General features: G+C 55.6%; 1 protein-coding gene across 2 annotated transcripts in view; it reads right to left on the bottom strand.

The window, feature by feature from the left end:
• Positions 1–1,810: 1,810 nt before the first annotated feature.
• TTC7A (tetratricopeptide repeat domain 7A) overlaps positions 1,811–12,792 on the bottom strand; it is a 120,957-nt gene continuing 109,975 nt past the window's right edge. For both annotated transcript variants that reach the window (XM_063077878.1, XM_063077879.1), the window contains one exon: positions 1,811–2,032. In XM_063077878.1, coding sequence (XP_062933948.1) covers positions 1,811–2,032 — 222 coding nt within the window. The remainder of the gene's footprint in view (positions 2,033–12,792) is intronic.

Genomic DNA, 12,792 nt, shown 5'->3' with positions numbered 1-12,792 from the left:
ATCTGCGCAGTCGCTGTCAGCAACTTGGCCCAGCCCTCTGTGACTTCCAGCAAGGGAGCACTTAAAGTCAAAATGTATCCGGTGCCCTTCCTATCACCAAGAAGTGGATGTGGAGAGGGGGATGGGGGTTAGGGAGTAACTGGGTAAGGGACACAAAGAATAATTACAATTTGTAATGGTGAACATGCTATTAACATTGATTTGATCATCACATACTGTACACAAATACTGACAGTCAACTCTGTACCCTATAAATATGTGTAAACAATTATGTCTCAATTCAAAAAGAAAGAAGAAAAAGAATTAAACACCAACATCTTTGGGCACCCCAAGGTAAATCAATAGCATTTGCTTTTTATTTTTTTTTCTAACAGAATACCAGAAAAAATAGATCTCTATCATATATATATATTTATATACACACATACACAAAGAGAGATCCTTCAACCAAGAGACAAAGGACCTGGCGTCCTCCGTGGTGGCCCCAGCCTGTATGGGAAGGGCCAGCAGGCACTGGCTCTCTTGGGAAGCCCCTCAGGACGTGCTGTGCTGAGCCAGTGTGGTGTGGAGAGGGGTCTCCAACAGCCCTCCCCCTACAAGGAAGACAGGGCCATGATGAACCAGGGCAGCCCCTGCCCACCCTTTCCACACTTCTTAAAATGAGAGCTGTACCTGACGGAGCTTTAAAACAAAAACCCAAAGTGCAGATAACAAGGAATTCCCTGCCAGGCTCCAGGGGACTGACTTCTTGGGGAAGGGTTTTAAGAGCATCACGATGCAGGGCCGGGGGAGCCCCTGGGTCCCCGCAGACGGGGTCTGTCACAGACACAGAGGCCTTCTCAACCACAGAAAGGAGGGGCTGGGTCTCAAACTACAGCACCTATGGGGTCCCAGGCAGAGGGACCCAGATGGCGAGGGTGGGACTTGGGCCACTCAAAGCCCGAGGTGAAAAATGGACTGTGGGTGGTGAGATATACTAGGGACAGTCCTAGGAACTGCCCCGACATTAGTAACCCTAGGGTAAAAAGTGGGGTAAGGCTTGAAGGAATGAGGTACAGATTCAGGGTACTAGAAAGGGCTTGGGTCCAGCTGCCATACTTTGTGTCCTGAGGCCCATCCTAGGGGTCAGTGGCCTAGGCCTACAGAAGCGGCTTGGGCTGGGGCATGTTTCTAGGGAGGTGGGGGTGGGTAGAAATGGGTAGTGAGTTAGGGCCGGTGCTCAGTGCTCCAGGCCAGACACCAGAGGCCAACAAGGCACTTGGGAGCAGAGAGAAAGAGCATGATAGAGCCCAACTGGCCTCATTGGTCAAAGAGAGGCAACACCAGGCATCATCTACTAACAGCCTGGGAGAGGAACCCAGAGACCCCTTCTCCTCATTTGCCAGCAGCTTCTGTAAACGGTGACTGCCATGGGCAAGACCTCAAAGTGATCTGGAAGCCTGTCCTGTCCTGAGACTGGGGAGTGGGGCTCCCAGTCCTCAAGGCAGAAGCAAGGATGGGGGTGAAGTTCAGCTGTGACGCCCCCCTGCTCCAGCTCTCAGGGAGCAAGTCCGGTCACTAAAACTCTGCAAAGTCACTTAGAGTTCAAGCCAAACTATCTCCCAAGGCACCAAGGCAGGTATCTGGGAAAACCCTCTCGGCCCAGCCAAGAGAGGAGAGGGCTGCAGCCCACAGAAGTGTTCACAAGAGATGTATTTCCCTGAGGCCCCGCACTTGAGCGCCACTGTCCCTCCCCGACCCGCTCCCGCTGCTGCCTGCTCCTGCCGCCCCCGGGGCAGTCCCCCTCCCTGCTGCTGCAGTAGTGGCTGTGTCAGAGCTCTCTGGGGATGATGGAGAAAGGCAGCACGGGGCTGCTGGCCTCCAGCTCCAGGGCAGTGAGGAAGCAGTCCACGGCAGCTGCAGGCTGGCCCTGAGCCTGCAGCACCTCGCCCAGGCCCTGCCACGCCTCGTGGCAGGTGCTCTGCCTCTCCACGGCGTCCCGGAGCACTTTCTGGGCCAGGCTTTTGTGGCCCAGCCGACTCAGCATCAGCCCCTGGAGACCAAGCACAAGGCAGGGTTAGTGAGGGCATCCTGGTGCAGCTTGCTCACTGGCCACCAGCCAGAGAGGCCCCCATGCCCTTTACCCTTGCTAACCCTACCTGTCCCCAACCAAGCCCTGCCTCCTCCCCAGCCTCCTGGATCTCCCACTGCAGGAACTCAGTTCCTCCTGGCCCAAGGGACAGGCTTCCAAGTCAGCAGAACCAGCTTTGAATTTCTGCACCTGGGGATTCCTGGGCAAGCCACAACTCTCTGGCCCTCAGTCTCATCATCTGTACATGGTAAAATCACAGTATCTACCACTAGGGTGGTAGGAACGGGTCAGTGTATGTAAAACACTGAGAACAGCACATGGCACGAGTGAGCTCCCAATAAGTGGGACTATTCTTCTCAGTCCCTGCTTTCCATAGCATGGAGCTGCCCTTTGCCCCAGGGACGCTGTGAGACTGAGGAGTATACATTACAGGCCTTCGTCGCTGCAACCGAAGAGGAGAAACTCAAGCTTGTGGCTGAGAGAGGGCAGCTCTTTAGCTTACATCAAACAGCCAACCTTCCTGGGGAAGTCTTTGTCCTGGATGTAAGCACCCAGCCTGGCCTGGGGACAAGAGGCTGGACTGCTCAGAGGTGAAAGGCTGTAGGGGTCTGGGTCAGGGGTGGCTGGGAAGCTTGCTGTTCAAACAACTCTGTTGCCAGAGAGATAGAGGAAGTGACAGGAAATGTCACAAAAAGGGACTGGGAAGTGAAACTGGCCCCTTGTCCCTTCAATATCCTCTTCCACCTGCACTGGGAAGGGGGCAGCGTACCCTTATGGCCTTGGGTCCAGGAACATTGTTGTTCTAGCCCTCGAAGACATGGACCCTTCTTCTCCTGTTCAGAACCCGGGACAGGCGGAGGCCGGGGTGGGGGTGGGAGCTGCCTTCTATGTGCCTGGAACCCCCTCCCCAGTGCCTGCCCGCTGATGGCCATGTACATTTTTAGCTGGAACATTTTCCTCCTCACCGAGCTCCCCAGAGTTCGGCCCTCCGTTGCTATGGAGACGCACTGGGGAAGATGCACATGCCTGATTTCATAAAGTCCGCTGAGAGCTTGGAACACAACCAATTAGGCAAGAGTGAAAGACGGTGCTCAGGAAGCCCTAGGAAGACCTCTCCCTCTCCAGCCAGAGGGGTCGGAGGTCCTGTGGCCAGGGCCGGGGGAGGGCGAGGGGGCTGTAACCACAGTGCCACCATCAACCCTGGGCATGGCCACACCCGAGGCACCAGCACAGATGAGGCCAGGGGTGCTGCGGGCAGGGTGGAGCTGGCTCTGGCCAGATGGGAGCGGTGCTGACTCAGGGCGGCCCAGGACCAAGGGCAGTGTCCAGTCTGGCCAGCAGGGCTCCAGGCCAGGCTGTTCTACCCACACGGATGAGGGCCGGACCCAGAGCAGCTCACCGTGGAACAGGGCCCACAGGGAGGAGGGAAGGGAGGCGAGCCGACGACGGGCCGCCAGACACCAAAATCAAGCACCAAAAATGGAAGGTTTGAGCCCTGCGAGTGCTGCCCATGTGGGAGCAGCAGAGGACAGGCGGGGAAGGCCTGCAGGGCCTCCCGCAGGGGGGGGCCGGAGCGGCCTCTGCACACCAAGTCTTCTATATTGAGCTGCCACCTGGGATTTTGTTTGAAAAAAGGGCTCCACCACTAAAAACGAGTTTGAAAACTCCTGATCTCAAGTGTGTGGGTGTTTGGGAAGGGGCTAGTGGTGTCTGCAGGCTGAAGTCTCTCAGTCTCTCAGTCTCTCTCTCTCTCTCTCTCTCTCTCTCTCTCTACCCCAGTTTGGAAGGTTCGCAGTCAGCTCCTCTGCATGTCTGTGTGAGGAGAAAGCCCCGGGTGGCTGGATCCCTGGCAGGGCTGGAATGCCAGCTCGGCCACCGACAAGTGCTGTGACCATAAGCAAGTGGCTGACTTTCTGAGCTGTGGTTTCCTCATCTGTTAACTGGGGAGTGGAACAATTCCTCATGGGCTGCCATGAGGATTCTGCAGTGATAGATTTGAAAACGCACAGGTGGGCCCGCGTGGTGGGCAGACAGCAAGGGGCAGCGTCCCGAGATGAGCAGAGGGTCCTTCAGGGCGGGAGGGGTGGCACAGTCCATTTCTCTAGAGGCTGGGAGAAGGCACGGCTCTCGGCGGGGAAAGACTGGGGGCTGGGGTGGGGTTGGCTCACGTCCCCCCACCCTGGGGTGCTGACCTTAGAGCCTGAAAGGAGACACCGGGCCGGGGTCAGGCTGGGGCCCAGAGGCCCAGGGCCTGTAACAGGATCTGCTGCCACCTGCCCCTGACACCAGGCGAGTTCATGTTTGGTAGCAACTCGGGGCTGTTTGCTGCCTGACAACTGGGCGGGGCCCGGCCACAGGAAGATGCGAGGTCTCACCTGCTCTGCCCCCAGCCCGGCGCTGCACCCACGTCCTCCGCCACCCCTCTGGCACCCCCGCCCACCCACAGAACAGGTCTGCAGGGAGATGGTGGAAACAGATCCAGTATCTCAATTCCTCCCTAATGTCCCCGCTGGGTCCTCCCCATCCCTCACCCTAGTGAGGGGGTGCCCCATGTTGAAAGGAAAACAGATCTACTGAGAGACTCCCAGCTTCTGACCATGTCCTGGGAGATGCCACAGCTGTGCTGCCCACCCGCAGGGACTAGAAAGCCATGTTCAAGTTATGTGTGATGACCAAGCACCTACAAGGGGTGCCTTGGCTGCTTGTAGCCATCTACATGGTTTCAGGGAGGGGCAGGGCTATGGGGAAGTGCCCAGAAATTCCCACTTCCACCTGCTCCTTCTTACGTCCCTTCCTGGATCTCAGGGAGAAGGGGGCATCCGGCTACACCCAGGACCCTCTGTTCCAGGGGGCCTTCCCTGAGGACACAGTCCCTCCTGCCCACACAACCACACTGAGGTCGTGCGTGTTACAGAGAGCTCTTGTGTGCAGTCCCCATCCTGCCCCTGCCCAGGCTGAGAGGGACAGGGCCCCTGTCTCTGCCTGCTTTGCTGTTCTCCACAGGACAGCAGCTCAATAGGAGAGTCCTGAGCTCAGTCGGAGGGTCCTGGACGCAGACCAGGGACACCAGAGGCATTTGTGTTCTTATTAGCCTGCACTTGCCAGCCTGGGAGGCCACCCCAAAGAGCTTAGCCAGTCCTGCCTCTTGGGGCCACAGAGGCGGGCGGCCGGAGGGGCCCAGGGCCCTGCTGGGGTCTGGTCTCAGTCTGTATGGAGACTCTGACGGGGGATCCCTGTCAGGAGCAGGTTCTCTGCAGAGACACAGGTGGGGTTGGGGCTATAGCCTGGGATGGGATGAAGGGGAAAGAGGGTCTTGAGTTCATTTTTCAGCACTGCCACTGCACTCTCTCACCAATTAATTCAGCAGGATGGTCTGGGGGGTGTACTTTTTTCTTCTTTGGGGGAGGCTGCCCTGGGAAGCAGCCTAAGGCTAGGCCAGCTGCGGGCCAGGCGGAGCGTTCCCTCCCCACCCCTGTCCTCAAATATTTATAGAAGTTATTTTGGGAATTTTCTTTCTGAGCTCAAGGCACATTCCTGGGATTCTGTAATAGCCTTTCCAGCTGGGAAGCCAGGAATCAGCTGGAGGCTGCTGGAGCTTTCTGGTCCCTGGGGCCCCCTGTTTGGGGACACTGGGGCTACAGGGAGGAGCTTGCTCTACAGGAAGGGCTTCCTCCCCTCAGCCACCCAGGAGCAGGGACACACCCTTCCAGGGAGGCCCATATTGCAGCCAGAGCTCCAGGCACTCTCGGCATCCCGCATCCCTGGCGTTCCCCATCCTCTCAGGTGTGTCGGCCTCAACCTGTCCAACCTGACTGGGAACGAGGTGTCTCTCCAGGCTGAGAACCTACCCCTCACATCACCACCACCCTCCCGGAGCCAGGGCAGCACCAAGGCCACAGGCTGGTCCTACTTCCTTATTGGGGGGAGGGGCATAAGTCCTTCTACACCCAACCAATACCTGGCTGACATGCTCGCCCCAGGGCTCCCCTGGGCTCTCAAAGGAAGAGGCCCCTGCTGAGAAAGTGCCCAGCCTAGGAGTCGGTCTCCTGCTCCTTATGTGGCTGAACTCATGCCTGCCCCTTGGGGAGGGGGTTGCTTGTTTTCAGAGGGGCAGGGGCCAGGCTGAGGCTCAGGCACTGGCTTGACCAGGGGGCAGGTCACATCTTGGGGGACTCAGAGCCTGTGGATCCATCAGGAAGTGGACTCCTTTGACAGCCCCACCTCTAGGCAGGGTGCTGGGCCTTTTCTCCTCCCTGGTCTGGGCTGGTTTCAGGATCATCCGGGTTGGCTGGGGGCCTCTGCCCACCCTTGAGCTGGGCCCAGCCATCAGGGCCAAGTCAGGAGGCTCAGCTAGGCTTCTGGACTCGGCTACCACAGGTAGCCTGTGTTGGGGAGTGAGAAGGGATCTCAGTGGCAGAAGCTCCCCGCTCTGAGCAGGAGGCAGAGCTAAGGGGGCGGTGATGGCCTGTTCGGGGCGGGGGTGGGGGAGCCTACGGAACAAGTGGGGAAGGGCTGTACCGTGTTGCACCTTCTAGATACAGTGAGTCTGTCACCTTTTTTGATGAAATTGATTCTGGAGCTAAATTAAGCCAATAGCAATCAACTATCATTCTAATCTGATCTGAGGATCTGATCACAAAAAGCCTCCCCTCCACTTCCTCATCAGAGTTGGTGATGGACTTCAGGAGCCCACACACCAGTCTAAGGTTTTCCAAAAGTCCTGAGCCAGGACCAGGGCCCAGGGTGTGTGCTGGGTGCTGTGCCAGCCCGGAGAGGAGGAGGTGGGGCAGGGGCGCCTCTGTACACCAAGGAGGCCATGCTGCTGGGGACACACCCTTGCACCTCCCCCCACAGTGAGCCTCTACCCAGTGAACCCTCTACCCCGTCCCTTCCGCTTTCGCATCAGGAAATGCAGCCTCAGACAGTGTTGGCCAGAGATGGAGAAGACGGAATGCAATAAAACCATCTCACTGGAGGTCAAAGGGCTGAGACTTTCCATTGAACTCATGGGCAGACTCCACTGACACTCTCTCTGTCACACACACACACACACACACACACACACCCCCGAGACTTCAGGGTCCTTCAGGGCTGAGACTTTTTCCATTGAACTCATGGGCAGACTCCACTGACACTCTCTCTGACACACACACACACACACACACACACACACACACACACACACACACACACACACACACACACACACACACACACACACACACACACACACACACACACACACACACACACACACACCCGAGACTTCAGGGTCCTTCAGGGCTGAGACTTTTTCCATTGAACTCATGGGCAGACTCCACTGACACTCTCTCTGACACACACACACACACACACACACACACACACCCCGAGACTTCAGGGTCCTTCAGGGCTGAGACTTTTTCCATTGAACTCATGGGCAGACTCCACTGACACTCTCTCTGACACACACACACACACACACACACACACACACACACACACACACACACACACACACACACACACACACACACACACACCCCGAGACCCCGAGACTTCAGGGTCCTTCAGGGCTGAGACTTTCCATTGAACTCATGGGCAGACTCCACTGACACTCTCTCTGACACACACACACACACACACATAACACACACACACACACATAACACACACACACACACACACACACACACACACACACACACACACACACACACACACACACACACACACACACACACACACACCCGAGACTTCAGGGTCCTTCAGGGCTGAGACTTTCCATTGAACTCATGGGCAGACTCCACTGACACTCTCTCTGACACACACACACACACACACACACACACACACACACACACACACACACACACACACACACACACACACACACACACCCGAGACTTCAGGGTCCTTCAGGGCTGAGACTTTCCATTGAACTCATGGGCAGACTCCACTGACACTCTCTCTGACACACACACACACACACACACACACACCCGAGACTTCAGGGTCCTTCAGGGCTGAGACTTTCCATTGAACTCATGGGCAGACTCCACTGACACTCTCTCTGACACACACACACACACACACACACACACACACACACACACACACACACACACACACACACACACCCCGAGACTTCAGGGTCCTTCAGGGCTGAGACTTTCCATTGAACTCATGGGCAGACTCCACTGACACTCTCTCTGACACACACACACACACACACACACACACACACACACACACACACACACACACACACACACACACACACACACACCCCGAGACTTCAGGGTCCTTCAGGGCTGAGACTTTCCATTGAACTCATGGGCAGACTCCACTGACACTCTCTCTGACACACACACACACACACACACACACACACACACACACACACACACACACACACACACACACACACACCGAGACTTCAGGGTCCTTCAGGGCTGAGACTTTCCATTGAACTCATGGGCAGACTCCACTGACACTCTCTCTGACACACACACACACACACACACACACACACACACACACACCCCCGAGACTTCAGGGTCCTTCAGGGCTGAGACTTTCCATTGAACTCATGGGCAGACTCCACTGACACTCTCTCTGACACACACACACACACACACACACACACACACACACACACACACACACACACACACACACACACACCCCAAAGTGCGAGACTTCAGGGTCCTTCCATCTCCTCGGGCTGCCTGGATCCCTCTAAGCCACATGCCACAGCTCAGGAAGTGAATGGGGACGGAGTGGCCTTGTGCAGGTGGAGCATCCTGGACGCTGAGACAAGAGGCACAAGAAGCAGAGGCTGACGGCCACAGGAACCGGAGCCCCTGCTGCTCTCTGCACTGCCAGCCCGTCCAGCATCAGGGAACCTATGAAACGCCGGGCTCCGAGTTTCACTTCTCCACTGTCCAGGACGCCTTTCCTCAAAGTCAGGAAACAGATGTTGACCCAGCCTGGTATGACCACAGGCCGGAACAAGGGCCCAGCAGGCCCCCCCCCCAGAGCCTGCCACCATGCCACAGGCTACAAGACAAGATCTCAAAGCTCCCTCGTCCCTACAAAGCAGCTGCCCTCACTCTTAGCTACAGTCAGCCTGGGCCTTGCACTGTGTGCCCTCTTGTCCCAGCCACAAGACAGCTGGGACCTGTGTCCTGCACACCTGCCCCTCGGCCAGAGTCCCCTGCTGAGCTCAGGGAGGCCTGAGCGGCTTTGCCGTGATGTGTCTGTGGCTTGGCGAAGGCTTCTGTGTCCCTCTGCAAACCAAGAACATCTGAACGTGGCCTACGAGCCACACTTCAAAGCAAAACAACCCCAACTACCGGACCATTAACTTATAGCATTGTTTAACCTGATTCTAACAAGAGCCCTAGGAGCTGGGCATAGTGATCCCCACTTTACAGACGAGAACACTGAGGTTCTGCGAAGGTAAGGAACTTGGCCAAGACTAAACAGCGAGTAAAGGCAAAGTGGGACTCAAGTCCAGCTTGGTTGAACTTGAAGGCCAGGCTCCAGCCTCCAGGCACCTCCTCCAGAGCCAGCTCTGATCCTGGGGTCTTAAAACCATTCCAGCCAACCAGTCCTGAAAGCAATCCCAAAGGCAGTTCTGACATCCCTGTCCCTGCCCCACACCTCTTCCCTACCTTCTCAGCACTTGCTGGCAACATGGGCCACCCTGGCAGCACAAGGTAATTTGGGCAATTTGGTTGGACATAAATGTGTTCTCACCAAAATCGGCCTGGCCAAAGGTGGGGCTCAGGCTCAGGCCAGAAGTGAACAAGTTTTCCATGTGAATGGTGACAAAATGCCCAATGTTGACTTAGCTTTTTACAGCTGTGAGCTCATCTGAGCCCTAAAACTACCCCTTGAGGTCTCGAGGGCCTCAATTATTATCTCCACTTGATAGAAGAAAAAACTGACCCAGTGAGGGACGTCACCTCCAAGCATCCCCCCATAACTTGAGGGTAGCAGGGCTGGTTGTCTGCCTTAGGTTTGTCACCCCTTGTGTCTGGTCCTGCCCTCCAGGACTGGGGAGGGGACCAGTGAGGGGAGTGGGCATCTGGAGAGAGAAGAGGCTGGGTCACATGGCCAGGACTGCTTCAGCAATTGCGACCCCAGGAATGACGTCACAAGAGCCAAAGCTCTGCAAAGCAGTCTCCCCGCAGATGCTTGGACACGAGGAGAATAGGTGCTGGGACAGCCCGGAACTCCTCATGGGGAAGAAGGCAGGACAAGGGGAGGAATCGGTGAAGAGCAGGGGACAGCCAGAAAACTCCTCCCTCCAGAGTCTGTCCCTGGCACAGGAGGGGCAGAGTGCACCCACAAATGCCTCACCTGCCCACCCATGGCGGAGGGTCCCCAGCTGTCTCATGCAGTGCAGACAGGCTGCACCAAAGCACCACACTGCCCTTAGCCACGCTGAGGCCAGGGGGTGGGGTTCAGTCCATGGCCTGGGCTAGGGCCTTCCACAGGGGCAGCTGAAGGGTAGCAGAAGACGCCACCCCAAAATTATTTTGGGTTATTTTGAGTTGAAGGCAACTGAAAAGAAGTACATGCAAGAAAAACTCTGTCCTCCCCTATTTACCTAAAAGCAGAACATAAATTTACAAGGGTGTCCCTCCTCCCCTCTCTAGCAGGAAGGACAAAGGTTGATCACAGAAGACAACTTTTCAGCCTGGAGACCAGAGAAATCTACATAACTTTACTAACTAGCCTTTGTCTACCATTAGTTTCCCATTTGCCTTCCCACAATTTGTCGCCCTTAGAGACTCAAGGTCCTTTTCCTTTGTCTCGCACTTCTCTGCAATTGTACCATAGGGACACACATAAGCCAGAGGTCTAGGCCACCCCTTTGAGATTTACTCATTTTCCTGAGTATCTCCCGTGTGTACATGAGGTACACAAGGGGACTTCAAAAAGTTCATGGAAAATAGAATTAAAAGATAATACAAATCTTTGCATGAACTTTTTGAAGTACTTGGGTACATTTTAATAAACTTCTGTTTGTTTTTGTCTTTGGTTCCTACTCTCCGCCCACCTTCCTAAGATCATGGGGGTGTTTTTCTCTTGTTAATGTGTCTTTTTTTTTTACAGTGGTGCTATCCAAGAATTCAAAAGGGTAGAGTTTTCCCTCCCCTAAACTGGGAAACCGAGTCAAGCCAACCATCCCATGGGGCACTCTAACCTCAGCCTCATGAACTACCAGTGACCCTCCCAACATGAAGGTCAGATTGGCCTCAAAGGAACCCCTGGCTGGGAGGGCTGTCAGTGATCTGACCAGTCCATCAGTCACTGTGTGGGTTCCTTGGGTTCTCTAGGCATCCTTTCTTCCCTCGGAGGTGGCTGGTGCAGAGGGTACCCTGGGAGGTGGCAGGGCAGACAGGCCCAGAGAGATAAGAGCAGGTTGCCTGGGTCCTTGCTGGCCAAGCCCTCAGAGCCCTCTCTGCAGACGGCAGGCCGATTCCTCTGCTAATCTTGGGCAGGACCCTTCTGCCCTTCTCCCTTCTCATGCTTCCTCAGGGGCAGGCAGGTGAGGTTCAGGCTTCCCCTTCTCAATGAAATTCATCCTAAGTGAAGTTCTGAATACCCCCGCTGAGTGGGGGTTCTGACTACCTAGAGGGAAGCTGGACTGAGCTGGAATAGACTATCAGGACCCACGCCTGTGATTTGACTTCCTTCTGTAGGGAATGCGCCTTTTTCTTTCCACACTTGCCAGTCTCCCAGAGGTCGCTGGCCATCCTTGAGCCCAGTGTGGGCGACAGCCTGCAGGACCAGAGCTCTCCTCTGGATACTGCTGTGGGCACAGTAGGAAGACTCTTCCCCAGCAGGGAACTAGCAAGGAGGCATCTCCTTCCTGCCTGGTCTTGGTGGGAAAGCCTAAGCTAAGCCCAGTGTGGAGACAGAAGCACAGAAACATCTCCCATCACATCCAGGGCATGGAGGGCAGCAGGACAGGAGAACAGAGAACCTGCTCCTGGGCCAAAGTTTATATTCTCAGAAACACCTGAAGCCTGGCTCCTGAAAGCAAAGCTCTGGACTCCCAGTGGGCTTTCTTCAGCCTCTTTGCCAATCCCACACTAAGGATAATACAGCCAAACCTGGCACCTACACAGCCACCAAAAATACCTCCACCATGGAGGGCAACTTCAGGGAGGAGGACTCACCCATGACCCAGAGGGCTCACCAGAGAGCCAGAGCTCTGCCTGCCCAGGCTTGTGGGGGGATGTGCTCCCAGGGGAAGAATAGCTCTCCTTCCCCTTATACCTGTCAGAGGCCAATGTCCTCATAAAGCTGCAGTGGCGTAGTAAGGCCAGGGTGTCCTCTCTGGGAGCTTGCCTTGGCAATGACTCCACAGGGGTAATACCAATACCCCATCCACCTCCCTTTCTCTGGAGCACCAACCCTGTGGAGCTCACTAAGGCTGAGACAACTGATGTGCGTCTCTCATTCTCTACTGACGATTTCCTGCATCTCTTACATACACGTAAAGCTGACTCAGGCCGACTGGTAGTGGTTCCCATCGTGCCGCATCCGTACTCAGTGGGAAGAAGTGCTGTGACTGATTAGCCATGTGTGTCACTGTGAGGGATGGAGAGTGGTGGCATGTGTGTGCTGTGCTCTGCCTGTCTTGGTATCGCCCTGCTGGCTTTTAGACTTTCACATGCATCTCCTCAATTGATTAGAACACTATGGTCTAGGAACAATGA

This window comes from Cynocephalus volans, chromosome 14 (genome assembly GCF_027409185.1).
Source record: "Cynocephalus volans isolate mCynVol1 chromosome 14, mCynVol1.pri, whole genome shotgun sequence".
NCBI classification, from domain to species: Eukaryota; Metazoa; Chordata; class Mammalia; order Dermoptera; family Cynocephalidae; genus Cynocephalus; species Cynocephalus volans.
This window is presented reverse-complemented; position numbering and strand designations above follow the sequence as displayed.